Source organism: Bubalus bubalis, chromosome 19 (genome assembly GCF_019923935.1).
Source record: "Bubalus bubalis isolate 160015118507 breed Murrah chromosome 19, NDDB_SH_1, whole genome shotgun sequence".
Lineage (NCBI taxonomy): Eukaryota > Metazoa > Chordata > Mammalia > Artiodactyla > Bovidae > Bubalus > Bubalus bubalis.
The window spans coordinates 62,637,749-62,655,851 of NC_059175.1; the positions used below are offsets into that span (position 1 = coordinate 62,637,749).

General features: G+C 50.6%; 1 protein-coding gene across 2 annotated transcripts in view; it reads right to left on the minus strand.

The window, feature by feature from the left end:
- Nucleotides 1-276: 276 nt before the first annotated feature.
- Nucleotides 277-18,103, minus strand: part of ROPN1L (rhophilin associated tail protein 1 like) — a 32,306-nt gene continuing 14,479 nt past the window's right edge. Inside the window, exons 5-8 of one of the 2 annotated variants that reach the window (XR_006546635.2) lie at nt 15,946-16,121; nt 8,927-9,134; nt 1,459-1,601; nt 277-529 (exon numbers count right to left, since the gene is read on the minus strand). Coding sequence is in view for 1 of the 2 variants with exons in the window: in XM_006061947.3 (XP_006062009.2) it covers nt 13,523-13,586; nt 15,946-16,121 (240 nt within the window). In the remaining variant the exon portion in view is untranslated. Of the gene's footprint in view, nt 530-1,458; nt 1,602-8,926; nt 9,135-13,407; nt 13,587-15,945; nt 16,122-18,103 lie in introns of those variants that run through there. The other variant, XM_006061947.3, reaches the window with a different exon arrangement.

The following is an 18,103-nucleotide window of genomic DNA, read 5'->3' on the forward strand; positions in this document are numbered from 1 at the left end:
ATATCCATACTGGTTACCCTAATTCCATCAGCCACATCAAAAATGGAAACACTGGGATAATCATCAGTGTAACAAAAGTAGCACAGCACTAGAACACAGAAGATTTCCAAGGCGTTAATCTTCTCGATGCCTCTGTGAGGACAGGAGGTGGCTAATACAAGAAAACATGATCCCTGTCATCACCAGGCATGCTTCCAGGGCACTGCAGACTCTTTCCAAAATTGACACTCGTTTTACCATCTGTCCTCATTCCTGACAGAAGGATTGAAACTATTATTATTTTCTCCAATTAATAAATTTTTTTCAGACATGAGAATCCAACAATATATGGGTAAGGAAAGGTAGTGGATTGAATAATGTCCCCTCCCAAAACGCAGGTCCCACCAGAACCTCTGAACGTGACCTTATCTGGAAAAACAGAGTCTCTGCAGAGATGATTAGTTATGATGAAGTCATCCTCGAGCAGAGTCATCACTGACTGCTGTCCTTACGGGAAGAGAAGACGCACTGATACACGCAGAGGACGGCCCTGTGCAGAGGAAAGCAGAGGCTGGAGTGATGCCGACACAAGTCAGGGAACCCGAAGAATCGCTGCAGCCACCAGACCCTGGAAAAATCAAAGTGAAGTCGCTCAGCCAAGTCCAACTCTTCACGACCCCATGGACTGCAGCCCACCAGGCTCCTCCATCCATGGAATTTTCTAGGCAAGGGTACTGGAGTGGGTTGCCATTTCCTTCTCCAGGGGAATCTTCCTGACCCAGGGATCGAACCCAGGTCTCCCGCATTGCAGGTAGACACTTTACCGTCTGAGCTACCAGGAAATCCTACCAGACCCTGGAAGGGACCAAGAAAAGATTCTTCCCTCGAGTCCTGGGAGCACGACCCTGCAGGTACCTTGATTAGGACTACCTGCTTCCAGACCCATGAGAGGACACGTCTCTACTGTTTTAAGCCCTCCAGACTATATGGTACAGCGTTATGTCAGCCCGAGGAAACAAATAAGGAAGGACAACCAGGACCTAGGAGCCAGGAGACCCAGAAGGGAAACTTGCAGAGGCTTCGAGAACGCTTCAGGGCTGCCACTCAGGAATTCAGAGAGGGCTTAGGATCCCTTCTGATCCATCCCAGGGAGCAAACGCTCTGGGGAACCAAGAACAGGGTCAGGAAGGAGCCAGCGTGATGTCTGTCCTCCCTGTCCCCACCATGCCCCATCCACCCATCCCTCATCGCCCCCTTCCCCCATCTCTGCTTGTACTTGTGGGAGGAGGAGCTTCATCTGACCAATCAGTGAAAGGCCCGTGGGTTCTCCCGCGCTCACTTGGACCAGCGACCCCTTCAACAGCGCCTTCTTCCCCCAGGAAGTGGTCAGACAAGGAGGCGCTGGGTCCTATATCCTCTCATTCTTCCGCACCTACTTCCTTCCCTCTCATTCCGACAAGACTGATCAGGAGATCTCACCGTTTTTTCCCCCCGATTCTGCAGGAGTGCCCTGGTGCCAGTCCAGGTCCTTCCTGCCGCTGCATCGTCAGGTCTCCACACCGGTCCTCAGTGGCTGTCCATGCTCCTCCGCCTTCTCCAGGGGACTCTCCCACTCTTTTCGTCTGCAGAATGTGAATGACGGTAATGGGTCCTTTCTCCCAGATGAAGGCAGCAAGTCCGTAAGTGGGGAACGGGGCCCAGAAAGGCCTTCACAGGGTGCCTGGTGCTGCCAGTGTGCGGGAACACTTGGCATCTTCAAGAGTTTGACCTTGACAGTCAAGGTCAATTGCAAGACCAGGGGAGGGCGAAAGAGCCCTTGACCTCAGAATCCTTGTTGGGGCTTCCCCAGTGGCTCGAGTGGCATCAAGCATCTGCCTGCCAGTGCAGGAGGCACAAGACAGATGGGTTTGATCCCTGGGTTGGGAACATTCCCTGGAGGAGGAAATGGCAACCCATTCCAGTATTCTTGCCTGGACAGAGAAGCTTGGCAGGCTACAGTCTATAGGGTCACAAAGAGTTGGACACGACTGTGCATGCAAGCACAAGGAATGCAAATTGAAGAAGAATATTTTGTGACTTGTCCAAATTCCATGAAATACAGTATTATCCATAGGTAAAGTCTTACTGGAACACAACTGGAACACAACAACACAACACTTCTCAGTCTCCGTGAGACCGTGGCTGTCTTCACTGGTCAGCAGTAGACTTGAGTAGCTGTGACGGAGACCGCGTGACCTGCAAGGCTTAAAATATTTACTAGCTGATGCTTTACAGAAGTTTGCTGGCCCCTGGCATAGACTCTGGAGTCTGATGACCTAACTTTAAATCCTAGCTCCACCACTTACTAGCTCTGTGATTTGGGACAAGTTATTTTCCTCTCTCTTCTCTTGTTTCCACATCTCTAAAATGGACACACAAGTTCTTATTTCTAACTATTGTGACAATTAGACGACTTATCATTCTAAGGTCTCAAAACAGTGCCTGGCACAGAACAATACTATAGATGGGTTAAGTTATCTTCAGGTCTTCATGTTAATCCTGTCTCCCTAAATCCTACATCGTTCTACACCAGAGTAAGATGAGTGAAAACTTCCAAGTCTTCATTTTACTTAACACAAGCTTATCATTTTCTCCTTTTTTTCTGAATTTCCTTCATTTTTCATTATTGGTCCAGATCCAGGAGACCTTAACTCAGATTCTCAAATCCCAGCTGGGTTCTAATTTGTTACATGGAGGAGAAAAAAAATCGGTATTCCTCAGCAGATGCACAGGAGTGCTTTGTTAAGCACACCTGCCACCTCCTTAGTCTTCGGCATTAAAGGACATTCTTGCAAACTCTACAAATCCTGACGTCAAAAGCAACATAGAGGGGGCATTTCACTGGTGGCCCAGCGGTTGGGTATCTGTGTTGCGATGCAGGGTACACTTTGTCACAGCGGCTTAGCTTTCATCCTAACTAACCCACAGCCGTGCAGCCCACTACTCTCGGCCCGCAGAAGCGGAGGTGGAAACTGAGTGATTGGCTGATCTGCCAACCACCCCTTGATGCCAACCCCACACTTAACTGCAGAACCCAGTCTGAACTAACCTCTGAACTCGGAGCCCTGTGCTCTGTCCACTTAACACGGGCATTATATTTGCTCTTGGAGACAAGCCCGTGTCCCCTCAGCCTTTGAATTAATCTACCCAGTGCTTAGCACATGGTGCCCATGGGCTTCCCAGATGGCACTAGCGGTAAAGAACCCACCTGCCAATGTAGGAGACGTAGGTTGGATCCCTGGGTCAGGAAGATCCCCTGGAGGAGAGCCTGGCAACCCACTCCAGTATTCTTGCCTTGGAGAATCCCATGGACAGAGGAGCCTGGTGGGCTACAGTCCATGGGGTCGCAGAGTTGGACACGACGGAAGTGACTTTGCACGCACGCATGCCAATATGCCGCTGGGGACAGTGTGTCAGCCTGGTCCAATCAGGAGAGAGAAACCACAGACTAAGACAAACAGGTAACGTACAATAGAAGAATCAGTCGCTGTAACAGGAGTGGGGTACGAGGAACAGGATGGAAAGAAGTAAAGAGAACTCTAAAGGCTATCTGACTAGTAGCTGTAGGGAGCAGCCGTGAGCCCCAGGTGTGGGACCAGGGCACTCGGAAGCGTCCCCATCCCCCACCCCCGCCCTGGGGCTGAACTCCAGATCTGTGGTTCTGTGCTGGAGAACTTGCCAGAAACTAGCCCTCTGGGGACTCAGGGAAAGAGTCACAGGAGACACCTCACTGCTCTGAAACCATGTGGGGCTCTAGGGAAGCTGCTGGCCACAAAGGATAATGAGCAGACAACTACGGGTTGTTTAGAGTACATTTGTGAACCAGCAACAATCATCTTTTGCTCATCTTTTTCTCTTACCTTTGCAAGTGTGAGTGTGAATGTTAAGTCGCTTCAGTCGTGTCCAACTCTTTGCAACCCCATGAACTGTAGCCCACCAGGCTCCTCTGTCTGTAGGATTCTCCAGGCAAGAATACTGGAGAGGGTTGCCATGCCCTCCTTCAGGGGATCTTCCCAACTCAGGGTTCAAATCCACATCTCTTAGGGCCCCTGCCTTGGCAGGTCAGTTCTTTAACACTAGCGCTACCCAGAAAGGTCTCTATTATCCTTAGAAACTTCCAATTTTTTTTAAACTAATGTGTGATTCATCTTAAAACACAACTTAAAAATATACAACCACGTTTAATATGGGATCACTTTTAAAACCCACAACATCAAGGCTCAGCAGTGTTCCTTCTTTACCATTTGGGAGGGACTTTGGTCAGAAACTGTGTTCGTTTTCTATCGTGCATCACCTGTGGTCACAAAGATAGCGGCTTCAAACAGTCCACATTCATTAATTTGTTGTTTCTGTGGATCAGGAGGCGACGCATGGGCTGGCCGAGTCTCTTCTCACTTGGCAGACACCTCATCAAGGTGCAGGCTGAGGCTGCTCTCTCACCTGACAGGCAGGACTCACATACAAGCCATCAGAACTGTTGACAGAATTCAGTTCCTTGTGGTCCTAGGGCCACATGCATGCAGGCTCAGTCACTTAGGGTCAGGCTCAGTGTCCGACTCTGTATGACCCCATGGACTGTGGCCCACCAGGCTCCTCTGTCCATGGGATTCTCCAGGCAAAAATACTGGAGTGGGTTGCCATGCCCTCCTGCAGGGGATCTTCCCGACTCAGGGATCGAACCCCTGCCTCTTAGGTCTCCTGCATCGGCAGGCAGAGTCTCTACCACTAGCACCAGCTGGGAAGCCCCTCATCAGGCTGAGCTCCACAGCTCTTTGGCCGCTGTCAGCTGGAAGTTGCTCTCAACTCCCAGAGACCACCCTCAGGTCCTCAACACCTAGACCTCCCATAATGACAGCTAAGATCTCAAAGCCAGCGGGAGCATCTCTCTAGTCAGACACCTCTGAGTCTTACATAATGTAACACAACCAAGGGAATACCTATCCCACTGTAATCATGGGTCTACCCACACTGAAGGACGTGAGATCACAGAGCGAGTGCACACCAGGGCCGGAATCTTGGAGGCCATCTCAGAATTCTGCCTGCCGCGGAGACTCATAGAAAGTCTGGGACAATTTGAAAATTATCAAGAGCAAGTCTAGCTTCTCCCCATTCTAGAAATGTCTCTGATCTTCTAAATGAGCCAGGATTCCCTCATTACACTTTGACTTCCTCTATCCTCAAACCAACCCCCATTCCCCAAATCTGGAATTTAAAGGGCTTTCTTCTTAGGGATCAATAGAAAAACATCCAGATCTGGCCATGCCAGAGGTTAGTCTATATCTTTTTTTGGTTTGTTTTTTAGCAGCTTTTCTTTTTTTTGTTGTTTTTTTGTTTGTTTCTGTTTTTTAATTTATTTATTTTCTAGATAACCATCAGCAGATGAATGGATAAGGAAGCTGTGGTACATATACACAATGAAATATTGCTCAGCTATAAAAAGGAATACATTTGAGTCCATTCTAATGAGGTGGATGAAGCTAGAGCCTATCTGTAGACTGAAGTGAGTCAGAAAGAGAAAAACAAACAACGTATATTAACGCATATATGTGGAATCTAGAAAGATGGTACTGATGAACCTATTTGCAGAGCAAATATGGAGATGCAAATATAAAGAGCAGAGTTCTATTCTATTTCTGATGCCCCCTCTGGACAGTTGGCAAGAAAAGAGGTCGGCAGGTATACTAGCCTCCCAAGGCTGCTGTATCAGATAACCACAACCTGCAGGGCATAAAACAACAATCTATTCTCTCACAGTTCTGGAGGCTGGAGGTCCAAAATCAAGGTGTGGGTGGGACTGTGCTCCCTCCAGAGGCTTAGGGGAGGGTCCTTCCTCGCCTCTCCCAGGCCCTTGGTGGCCTCAGGTGCGCCTGGCTTTTGGCTGCATCACTCCAGTCCCTGTCCATCTTCACGTGGCCTTATTGCAGTGTCTCAAGTCTCTCTCTGTCTTTCTCTTATAAAAACCCCAGTCACTGGAGGCCCACCCTAAAGCAGGGATGATCTCATCTCAAGATTCTTAATTACATGTGCAAAGGCCTTTTCCAAACATGGCCACATTCACAGCTTCCAGGGTTAAAACATGGTCTAAGGACTTCCTTGGTGGTCCAGTGGTTAAGAATTCACCTTTCAGTGAAAAGATGCAGGTTCCATCCCTGGTCAGGGAACTAAGATCCCGCGTGCCATTGGGCAACTAAGCCCACACCCTCTAGAGCCTGTGCTTCCCAACAAGAAAAACTCACGTGCTACAACGAAGAGCCCACATACCACAACAGTCCAGGTTTTGTTTTTTACTTTGCATAGCCAAAATAAAATAAAGATAAGTAAAACATGGACTGTCTTTTCAGAGGGTTATTATTCAACCAATTGCTTTGGGAGACTATTTATTTAGAAGACCACTTATATCAGTTGCAAAGACCAGTGATCTGCCTCAATCTTGCAGGAGCACAGTGGGGAGGCCTTGGTTGGTGAGCCTGGCCAAGGTGCCCCTAGAGAGGCACAGGGCCAGGATCCTAACCCCTAGGACACTGCTGATCTGCCCTGGAGAGAGACTCCTCCACACCAGGGCCCCGGGGGACCCCACAGATGGGGAGGTAGGGGAGCACAGAGACCTCTGCAACCCCACACAAGACGCTCAACCTCTCTTCCTCAGTTGTCACACCTATAGTATGAAGTTAGTCACAGTGACACTGTCTTTATGGGGTGTCGTTATGAAGGTTAAATAAGTCCATGTATGTAAAGTAGGTAGAATTCTAATTGGCTCTGAAATTCCCACCACGCTGGTGAACCTGCCCTTCACAATCCCCTCTCCCTGATGGCCTGGCATGTATTTGATTAAATGAGATGAAATTGATGTTTAGGCATGAGAAATGGAGTCGATCTGTAACTTACATGTTTCAGCAGAACACAGTCAAAGTCTTAGTCTTGCAGGTATATCTGACTCTTTGTGACCCTATGAACTCTAGCCCACGGGGCTCTCTTGTCTGTGGGATTCTCCAGGTAAGAATACTGAAGTGGAATTGCCATTCCCTTCTCCAGGGGATCTGCCAAACCCTAGGGATCAAGCCCACATCTCCCCCGTGGCAGGCAGATTCTTACCTGTCTGAGCCACCAGGGAAGCCCCCGTATCAGGTAATTGTTAGCTAAGGTTACTACCTACAGCTCTAGGCCCACCTCCTGATGATGCCTCAACCACAGGAAAGCAAAAGGACTTCTCCCTCCCAGCTCCAGGATGAAAAGCTCAAGGGAGGCTCTGATTGGCTGAGTGTGGGTCATGTGCCAGTCTGCTGACAAATCACTGTGGCCAGGAGGGGAGGGGAGTTTTGTGATTGGTCTAGCATAGATCGCAGGCATGCCCCTATTGGCTGCATCCCAAGCCCAAAGAGCACCCAGAACATCAATTCTTGTTAATGATTGGTGGATGGATGGATTGAATGTATAATACACGCACATGATAAAAATCAAACAGTAGGTAAAGTTGCACCGTGGCAAGTAGGCCACTGCTTCTCAGAAGTTTCTAGCAGTGCCTTTTGTGTGTGTTAGCATTCCAGAAATAATTTGTGCATCTGTAAGCATGCACATCAGTGCATAGAAATGTAGATACAAATCTCCTGCACCTTTTTTTCATACGGATGATTGTGTGCTGGATATTTCCCACTTCTTTGAGTGTTCCTCTCCTTGCTCTGCCCTTTCCCAAGGCCAGATGCACTGATCTCTGTGGCCTGGGACTTCCTTGCCCCTGCTTCTAGTTGTGATTGACCAACTTAAGGCCCTGGCGGAAGATTAGAAGCCCGGAGGCAAGTGGGAGGGGAGTATTTATTCCCCCAGCTGCCACCTTGTGGGTCCCAAGGCATAGCTTGCATGCTAAGTCACTTCAGTCATGTCCCACTCTTTTCGACCCCATGAACTATAACCCACCAGGCTCCTCTGTCCATGGGATTCTCCAGGCAAGAATACTGGAGTGGGTTGCCATTTCCTCCTTCAGGGGATCTTCCCAACCCAGGGATCAAACTCGAGTTTCTTACATCTCCTGCATTGACGGAGATGGGTTCTTTACCACCTGGGAAGACCCAAGGCATGGCTACCCCTCTACTAAATCCATAGCTCCTGCCGTCTCTCCAAACCCCAGAGGCAGCCACCCCTCTACTACATAAAGCCCCCACACTGGCTGGCCCAGGGCCCTGCACCCTCCCCCGTGGGTTCCCCTTAACCCTCCCCGCACTCTGATAAAGTCTTCTGGGGCACCTCCTCTCCAACAAGGTGAGCCTATCCCTATTAGAGGGCCCACTGTACACACTTATTCAATAGAAAATCAAGAAATGAATTCTGCCCCAATTACTGTCCCCTCCCCATTTCCCTTCACATCTTCTTTAGAGTCGGGGCTCCCCAGACTCTGAAGTCAGACTGCTAGGGTTTAGTCACAGCCCTGCCACTTTTGACCTGAGTCACCTGGGCAAAGACACTGTTCTGACCTGTGAAGGCAGTGGTAGTAACCACCCCCTGCAGCTGGTGTGAAAACTCACTGTGCTGTGAAGTCCCCTTAGTAGAGGGCCCAGGCCTTAGTGGGTGCTGGTTAAATGCTTTCTCATCTAAGCCAGATGTTATCCCAACCCCAGTGTCCCTGAGGCCCCACTGGGCAGCCTCTGCCAGGGATCTTCACGTCCTGTTTGGCCATCCTGATCAAGGCAGATTTGAACACGGGTTGGGTTTGGGGTGGTGACTGATGGAACGTGTGTCCAAAAGGGAGCCATTCTCCATCCCACGTCAGTGGCTCCATCTCAGCACTGAAAAGTACGGGACTCCTGCCTCACCTTAGTGGATCAGGTACCAGCTGTCCATGAGACGTCTGGAAGGATGCAGCCATCCTGGGGAAAGCTGCAGGTGAACATGTCAACACCCTTTCAGTTTACTTTACTTTTGGGTCTTCCAACCTCATGGAAAGCCGGCACCAAGGAAATGGAGGGGTGGATGTTAGAAACGCCGGTTGAAGGACTTCCCCCGTGGTCCAGTGGCTAAGACTCCGCACTCCCAGTGCAGGGGCATGGGGTTCCATCCTGGTCAGGGTGTTAGATCCTACATGCTGCAACTAAGACCCAGGGCAGCCAAATATGTAGATAAATACTCTAAGAAAGAAAAGAAATGCTGGTTGATGTGGGAGAAGTCGAGAGGGACAGAAGTGGGAGGCCAGGAGGGTGGGCCTGAGCCCGGGGCAGGAAGACCAGCTGAGATGCCCCTGCCCTCTTAGTTCTAGGGCTCAGGCCCCAGAAAGGGGGTTAATTATATTTTTGCAGCCCACCTCTTGGGCTTCCAGAGAGAATCCACGTTAATAACCAAGGAGGACAAACTCCACAGAGGGACGTAATGGAGCTGGGGTTTTCCTTAGGGAGCAACTGCACCGCTTTCATTTCAGACGCTAAGGCACAGAGCCTCGGGCCTAACGAGAGCTTCAAGGATCTTTGAAAATGTTTAAGTCTTGAAAAAAAAAAAATGATAGTCTGCAGATTATGGAAATAGCAATAGCAAAATCAAATTCCACAAATGATTAATTTATATATTCACTCTTCATTAATTGTTAAATTGAGTAGACATCAAAATCTCACTGCATTTGAAAACTGTTTGTAAAGATAGATTTTTCTCATGTCACAAGAATTCACAAGTGTGCCAGTGCCTGCCAAGAAATAACGGCAAATCGCCAAATTAAATGAGTGACTTACAGCAAAATCTTTTGTGTGTGTGGCCACATGGCTTGTAGAATCTCAGTTCTGAGACCAGGGATTGGACTGGAACTGGGCCACAGCAGTGAAACCCCAGAATCCCAACCACTAGGCTACCAGGGAACTCCTGAAACCCAATCATTTTAAGAACAAAATCACTGGTCTTCCCCAGTGAACTCCATCCTGCCAGGGGATTGTCTATTTCCAGAATCATTGCTACTTTTGCCTTTTTCTCTTTCTTATACATCATGAATACCAACCAAAAAAAAACAAACCTCGGTTTCTTTAAAGCGGAAAAAAACAGAAGCTGACAATAGATTGAAAATCCTTTCATCTGCCGGTTGCATTGCAGGGACGTGTGCTTTCAATGGGACAGCCAGTTCCTAAGACCAAAGTCACCTTTGGCTAATTTGCGTTTGTGGCTTTTCCAGTCCTGTTTTCCCCCAACCCACCCCTGTGCCATCAAGGGAGAGCAGGTACTTTCCAAACCCACAGCTCACAAATGCCAGGGATTGTTGTTTTTAATGCTGTGCGTGTGTGCTCAGTCGTGTCTGACTCTCTGTGACCTCATGGACTGTAGCCCGACAGGCTCCTCTGTCCAGGGACTCTCCAGGCAAGAACACTGGAGTGGGTTGCCATGCCCTCCTCCAGGAGATCTTCCCCACCCAGGGATCGAACCCGGGTCTCCTATGCCTCATGCATTGGCAGACGGATTCTTTACCTCTTGACCTACCTGGGAAGCCCTTTGAATGCTGAGTCTCCATCATCGTCAAAGTCTCTTCTCTAAGTGACTTTACTCAGAAATGTCTCTCTCTCTCGAGGCGGTAAACCCAGATGGGGTCACCTGTGCCCTCACCCTCAGCCCCTCACAGTCCAGGCTCTACTGGACCCACCCCAGGCTCCCACAGAAAAGAGGAACTGGTCTCTGTCTAGAGCTCCTCTGTTCAAAAATTTCAGTTGCTTGAACAGTTTATTTTATCCAGCACGTTGATTAGTTAATGGTACTTGCAACAAAGCTTGTAGTTATTAATTAAACCATCTGAGTGAGCCCTCCGAAGACCGTGAACAATCTGACTGGAAGCCAAGCTTCCTACAATGTTTTAAAACAGAAAAAAAAAAAAAAAAAAAATGCAGGGCATGCAGGAGAACAAGGGTGACTCAGCTGTGTCATAGGAAGGGCCCATGTCCCCACGAGGACAGAGGTGAGCTAAGGGCACTGTCTGGAGGCTTGGGAGCTGGCCGCTGAGGAGCGGACGATCCACAGGGGACACACAGCGGCACGACACTGAGGTGCTCTGGCAGAAGTGGGACAGAAAAGCGCCCTCCCTTTGTGCGTGCAAAGTCACTCAGTTGTATCTGACTCTTTGCAACAATACGGACTATAACCCACCAGGCTCCTCTGTCCAAGGGATTCTCCAGGCGAGAATACTGGAGTGGGTTGCCGTTTCACTTAGACAAAGGCAAGTTAATGTTTCTGGGTCAAGTTCTTTCTGTTTGAATTTTAGGGCCCTGACAGAGCCCTAAATCAGACCAAAACAATTTTGAGGACTGAATGTGTTTGAAGGAATGCCATTTCCAATTCCATGACAAAGTTATTCTTAAGGAATAGCTGCTCTTTAAGACCAGGGACAAACCCCAGCGCCCGTTCGCCAGCGGGATGATCTATTGGAACCCAGATTATCACAGGAATTAACACTTCGTTCCATGTCCCCCCTCCCCGCACACATGTACGGACAGCCTCCCCCACCGTCAACATTTCCAGCAGAAGGTTCATTTCTTACAGCCCAGCCACCTACACTGACACATCATTGTCACCCAGGGGACAGAGCGTACCTTAGATCCCCTGGAGGAGGAAATGGCAACCCACTCCAGTACTCATTCTTGCCTGGAAAAGTCCACGGGCAGAGGAGCCCGGCGGGCTACAGCCCATGGGGCCACATGTCCCTTCCCACTGCAGCGTGTCCCCTGCACACGTTTGATCGCTCCGTGTGATTTGCCACTGCACTGAGCGGCAGCCTCAGGCATCTTTCTGCTTATCTCCATGCATGGAGGGTTTACAATTAGAAGGGAAAAAATATTTGAATTCTTTGGAGCAAACTTTAAGATGTAAAGCAGCTCCAAAAATTGTGAAACCTTTTAAAACTCCAACTTTGGTAAGTTTCTTGTAATTTTATGAACAAACTCTTGTTCACTGGGAGGGTGACTGGAAGTCCAGGCAAAAGATCATCTCAAATACAGTAGTTTTGTGTCCAGATGAAAAACATACTTTACCCCTTTGCAAAAAATGACACACTTTTTGACCTAACAAATGGGTCTCCCTAAAACTTGGGGTTTTCACGAATCTTTGAATACTGGTAAAACTGACTACTAACATGGTAACATTTTCAGAGAACCAACAAGCCAAACCATTCCCCAGTTCTCAGAAGAATAATGAGACGTATTCGTTGGTTCTGTCATTTTGAAGATTTTATATGAAGAAAGCAAAGAGACACTCTCTCAGCTGCTTGTCTCTGTGCAGTGGACCAAGTGCTGGTCCAAGCTGATGGCCCCATTTGCCTCCCATCCGTGGATGCTCTCCCAGCCAGCGAGTCCCCTGGGGCCTCCTGTCACAGAGAAGATCCAGCTTCAGCACGAGATGCTCCTCCCAGGGAGCCTAGGTGATGGCCAGCGAGCAGAGGGCCTCTGCCTTCCTGTGCTCAGGAGTTTTGAAAGAAGAGGTACAGCTGATCTTACCCTGCCCCTCCCCCTGCCTACTCTGCAGCCTCCAAACAGATTGCTTTCCTCGGGTCATTTCTCTGCTATGAATGAGTTGCAGTTGAGGTTCTTAGGAGAACGCGGAGCAGAACGATCACTAAATGTTGTTGTTGTTCAGCCGCTAAGTCGTGTCTGACTCTTTGCCACCCCATGGACTGCAGCACTCCAGGCTTCCCTGTCCTTCACTATCTCCTGGAGCTTGCTCAAACACATGTCCATTGAGTCAGTGATGCCATCTCATCCTCTCACCCTCTGTCACCCCCTTCTTCCCCTGCCATCAATCTTTCCCAGCATCAGTGAAGTGAAAGTTGCTCAGTCCTGTCTGACTCTTTGCGACCCCATGGACTTTACAGTCCATGGAATTCTCCAGGCCAGAATACTGGAGTGGGTAGCCTTTCCCTTTTCCAGGGGATCTTCCCAATCCAGGGATTGAGCCAGGGGTCTCTCACATTGCAGGCAGATTCTTTACCAACTGAGCTATTAGGGAAGCCCTTCCCAGCATCAGGGTCTTCTCCAGTGAGTTGGCTCTTCATATCAGGTGGCCAAAGTATTGGAGCTTCAGCGTCAGCATCAGTCCTTCCAGTGACTATTCAGAGTCAATTTCCTTTAGGATTGACCAGTTGGGTCTCCATGCAATCCAAGGGACTCTGAAGAGTCTTCTCCAACACCACAGTTCAAAAGCATCAATTCTTTGGCGTTCAGTCTTCTTTGTGGTCCGACTCTCACATCTGTACATGACTACTAGAAAAACCATAGCTTTGACTATATGGATCTTTGTCAGCAAAGTGATGTCTCTACTTTTGAATATGCTGTATAGGTCAGTCATAGCTTTCCTTCTAAGGAGGAAACATCTTTTAATCACTAAATAGGGCCCCATGATGCATTGGTCACATTCCATTACAAGAAAAATTCACACTACATACGTATGTGGTTAATGACATGTTGTATTTTGTGTCAAGGTTTTGAAAGGCACTATTTTGACATTAAAATGTGTTCTTCTCTGTATTAATGGCCTGTCTTCTGAGTTTTCTCTTCAAGGTTTTCTAAATTTTCCTCTTTAGAACGAAGAAATCTGAAAGACCTATCATACCATTCTTTCTAGCAGCTCTAAATGGGAAACAGACAAAGACACCCATTAGTAATCTCTTACTGTTTCTATGCAATATAGCATAATTTAGCTTTACCTTAAAAATTGACTGTGGTCTCAAATCAGTAATTATTACCTCTAAAAATAAAGGAGTCTGTCTTCTTACATTGAAAAAATGCATATATATTTCTAGGTGAAAAAAATTAGTACTAGGTTTAAAATTTTTCCTTTATTGACAACTCAAATTTAGTCACTAGTATAATAAGAGGATCTTTCTAGTATTTTAAAAGTTGATCCAGTAGAGCTCAAAGGTGTGTCTTAAGTCTATGAAACTTTGGCACTGACAACATCTTTTGACTTTTCTCCTTATCTACAGATAGTTTTATTTCTTAAAAGATGTGAACGTTAGTAAATTTCTACAAGCATCTTAGATGTAAAAATACTGAACTGGAACAATGTTCATTTCCATGTCAGCGGGAACATAAGAACTGCCTTGAGGGCTCATATTTAAAAGTAATAGGAACACAAGTTAGTGGTTCCGAAATATACTTTTCCATAAAAAGGGACCACTTCTTATGGGCCCAGGGGAATGACACCTTAGGAAGAGCCTCCCATTTGGAGCCACCTGGCAATAGAGAGTGGACGTCTCCCTGAACACCTGCCCTCCTGGGTGCAGGGACCTCCCACCTCAGGAGCCCAAACTCTGCTTAGGCAGAATTCGGTTACTGTCTTTGTAATTGTAAACACCGGGTTATAAACTCCCACCTTGCAGCCTGCAGTTTAATGCCCTTTACCTATACTTTCAGGCTGGGCAAACATGCATTTCTGGTGGGACCATTTTAAGCCTGACGGGTGCACCATACATCCCCGAGGGGAGGTCCAGTAGGCACTTGACATTGGAGTTGGGAGCTGGGGGCCAACGCCAGATAGAACCCACGGGCAACTTGAGCCTGGAGGAGCCCAGACACCCGGGATGGAGGGCCCGTCCCAGGGAGGGAGGCACAGGAGGAGTCCAGTCAGTATGGGAGCGGGCAAGGGGAAGCCCCCCGGGGCCTGGTTGGAAGGGAAATCCCCAATGGGAGTGGACTGGAAAATGAAAATGGGTGAGGTGACAGGAACAGTGTCCCCGGAGGAGAGAGGGACGGAGGGCTGGCAGCTTCCAGGAGGAGGGAGAGGTTTTCAAGTTGGTGGATAAAGCGGGAAGAAAACGGGGACCACAAGGGTCTGGGGCTCAGCTGGTGGCTGGCGCGTGGAGGGGGACTTCAGAGGGAGGCGAGCTATCCCGCCACCGGCCTTCTTAAGCACAGGGTGTCAAATGGTTTAAAAACCAGGGTGCGTTCAAAAGGAAGAGTTCGTTTCTCAACAATGAAACACAGAAATGGGTCCCTGCAGGTGGGGGGAGTCCTGACTCCCTGCGTGAGTGAGGAGCGACCCCGTTCGCCCCTTCCCGTGGACAGAGAGGCGGGGGAACGGGGTGGTGGGGGGTAGGGAATGCGATTCTGAAGGACGGAGGACCAGGAAGGGGTTTCAAGAGCTCCAGGTGAGGGCTGCGGCGGGGCCAGGGTCCCCTTAGGGGCCGAGGGGAGGGGCCAGCTCCGGAGCACCCCAGGGGGGTTGGGGGGGCAGGGGGAGGGGACGAGAGCCTGGGAGGTGGGGACGGGCCTGCCGGGTGCGGGATCCCGGGGGCCGGGCAGCGCGACTGACACGGTCAGTGTCACCATCAGCGGCTCCGTCGCCCTGCCGTCTTGTGATCTATCACCACCACACACGCGCGCGCGCACCGCCACTACGTCCCGGCACGGCACGCGTGGCTCTCCGCAAACCTCTCCTGTGGCTCCAGGTGGCGGGTGTGGGGGCTCGGGGGGCTGTGGGCAGCGGCGCCTGGGGGCCTGGGGAGCGGCCCCGCTGTCCGAAGGCCCGCGAGCACCACCTTTCCGACCCGCAGAGGGGCGGAGCCGACACCCGGGTGCGGAGCCGACACCTGGGTGGGGCTCCTCCCTCGCGGGGCAGAAGCCCCTGCAGGCAGCACTGGGGGAAGGTGGGGGGCGGGGTGCACGGGGTCGCTCCCCACTGCTCCTCACCCACGCGGGGAGTCTGGACTCCCTCCACTTACGGGGACCCATTTCCGTGTTGCATTGTCGAGAAACAAACTCTCCCTTTTGAACGCGCCCTGGTGTTAAACCATCAGACATCCCGTGCTTAAGAAGGCCCCGGCGGGATGTGAAGTCTGCGCGCTGAGCGGTGCCCCCGCCCGGCCTCCTCACACCACCAAGCCACACCTGACACCTCGGGGCTGGGGGGCTCGGCGTGTGCTCCTTCCCTTCCGTCAAAGGCCCGATCGGTGGTCTGAGAGCCGAGAACCCCGGCGCGCGCACTTACGCGTTCTCCTTCAGCGAGGAGAGGTAGGCCTCGGTGTCCGACTCAGGGATGTCCGAGTCGAGCCCCGACAGGTAGCGGTAGACGTAGGAGAAGGTCCCGAAAGGGATGCGCGCGGGCCCGCCCTCGGGATCCGTGGTCAGGATCTCGCAGAGGTGCTTCATCGCAGTGTTCAGTGACTGGAGACGGCAGAGAGCAGGCGGGGAAACGGTTACCGCTGCGATGCGCTAAGACGGACAGCAAAGACAGCCGCCCACAGACACCTGGGTACAGCTACAGAAGTTCTCCCCCAAGTATGTTCTCGGCGGTCTAAATTAAGAACTACCGGGAATTTACAATCGCCACAAGAAAGAAAAAGAAAAGGGTTGATCAGGATGTAATTGGCCTGAAAAAGAGTTTGATTTCCATATTCTCTCTCATGTTAAACGGGAATGACTCTTAGACAAGAGGAAGCCTCGATCTTATTGACGAGGGACAAGGCAACTTGCACACCAGTCCCTCTGGCCCCACAACATACCTCGAGACAGAGCAAACTCTCCCCAACTGGGCCACCCGTGGTGAGGGGGTGGGACTGGCAGGGCCCTGAGCAGGTTGGGGGCAGTGTCGAACCTGGGTCGGTTAACCCCCTCAACACCACCATCCACCGGCATCCTTGACTTTCAGCCAGAACTCCTCCCTGCAAAACGTGGCACGAGCTTCCAGAACATTCCAGAGCATGCTGACCCTCCCCCATTCGACCCCTTCTAGTCACCAGGGCATGAGGGTGAGGGTCAGGGGAGCCCTGGCCCATGTCAAACACGCCCACATCAAACACGTCTGTCTAGTCATGGCTATGGTTTTTCCAGTAGTCATGTATGAATGTGAGAGTTGGACTATAAACAAAGCTGAATGCCGAAGAATTGATGCTTTTGAACTGTGGTGCTGGAAGAAGACTCTTGAGAGTCCCCTGGACTGCCAGGAAATCCAACCGGTCCATCCTAAAGGAGATCAGTCCTGAATATTCATTGGAAGGACTGATGCTGAAGCTGAAACTCCAATACTTTGGCCACCTGATGTGAAGAACTGACTCATTTGGAAAAGACCCTGATGCTGGGAAAGACTGAAGGTGGGAGGAGCAGGGGATGACAGAGTATGAGATGGTTAGATGGCATCACTGACTTGATGGATATTAGTTTGAGCAAGCTCCAGGAGTTGATGATGGACAGGGAGGCCTGGCGTGCTGCAGTCCATGGGGTCGCAAAGAGTCAGACACGACTGAGCAACTGAACTGAAGGCTTAAATCCCCAGCAGTTTTGCAAGATGGTAGGAAATCAGCCTCTGTGGGCATGTCTTTGCTGTGTTCGAGGCCCTTGTCCTGCCCTCAGGGAGCTGACACGGAGGGCTGCCACAGCGATGGTGGGGCCTACAGAGCGCAGACTCGAGCCTCTGGGACAGACCAGAGCCCTCCAGGGCAGCTCCTGAGGGAATGAAACGTGGGCTATGCTCACGAGGAAGAGAGAGCCAGGAAAACCCGGGTGGCCAGCTGCTGAGGACAGTCCCCCAAGGTGGGGGCAAGGCAGCAGGTGGAAGGGAGGTTACAGGTAGACCGAATGGATCAGAGCAGCAGCCATGTGGAAGCGAGTCCTGCGGCTCAGGGACACGAAGAGGGCAGGGGCCAGGCCTTAAACACAGTCATTATCCGGCCACACCCAGCCACCTGGCTCCTCTGAGGCGCCAGTCGGGTGGCAGCAGAGGTCTGGTTCTCACCCAGAGGCTCGACTATTGGGAGACCCACTGCCAGCCTCCCAAGGGGGTGGGCAGAATTCACTTCCTGAGGCTGTAAGACTGCGAGGTGGACCGGCCTCTGGCCAGCTGCTGGCCGGAGCCCCCCTGAGCTCTGACGGGCTGCTGAAACAGGCCCTGATACAGGGCCTCCCTGAGGTCCTCTCACTACACACCAGCTTCGTCAACCGCCAGGGGCTGGACCAGGGTCTCACAGTGAGCATCAGAGAGAAACCAGCGGTGCTTTCCACAGCGGGAGGAGCAAGGCAGGGGCACCGAAATGTGCCCAGAAAGTGCTAACGGCCTGGCATCGTCACACAGCAGGAACCCCGAGAGATGGACCTGTCATCTCACTCACTCCTCATGGTGACCGTGCAAGATGGGGTCAAGGAGGCCGAGA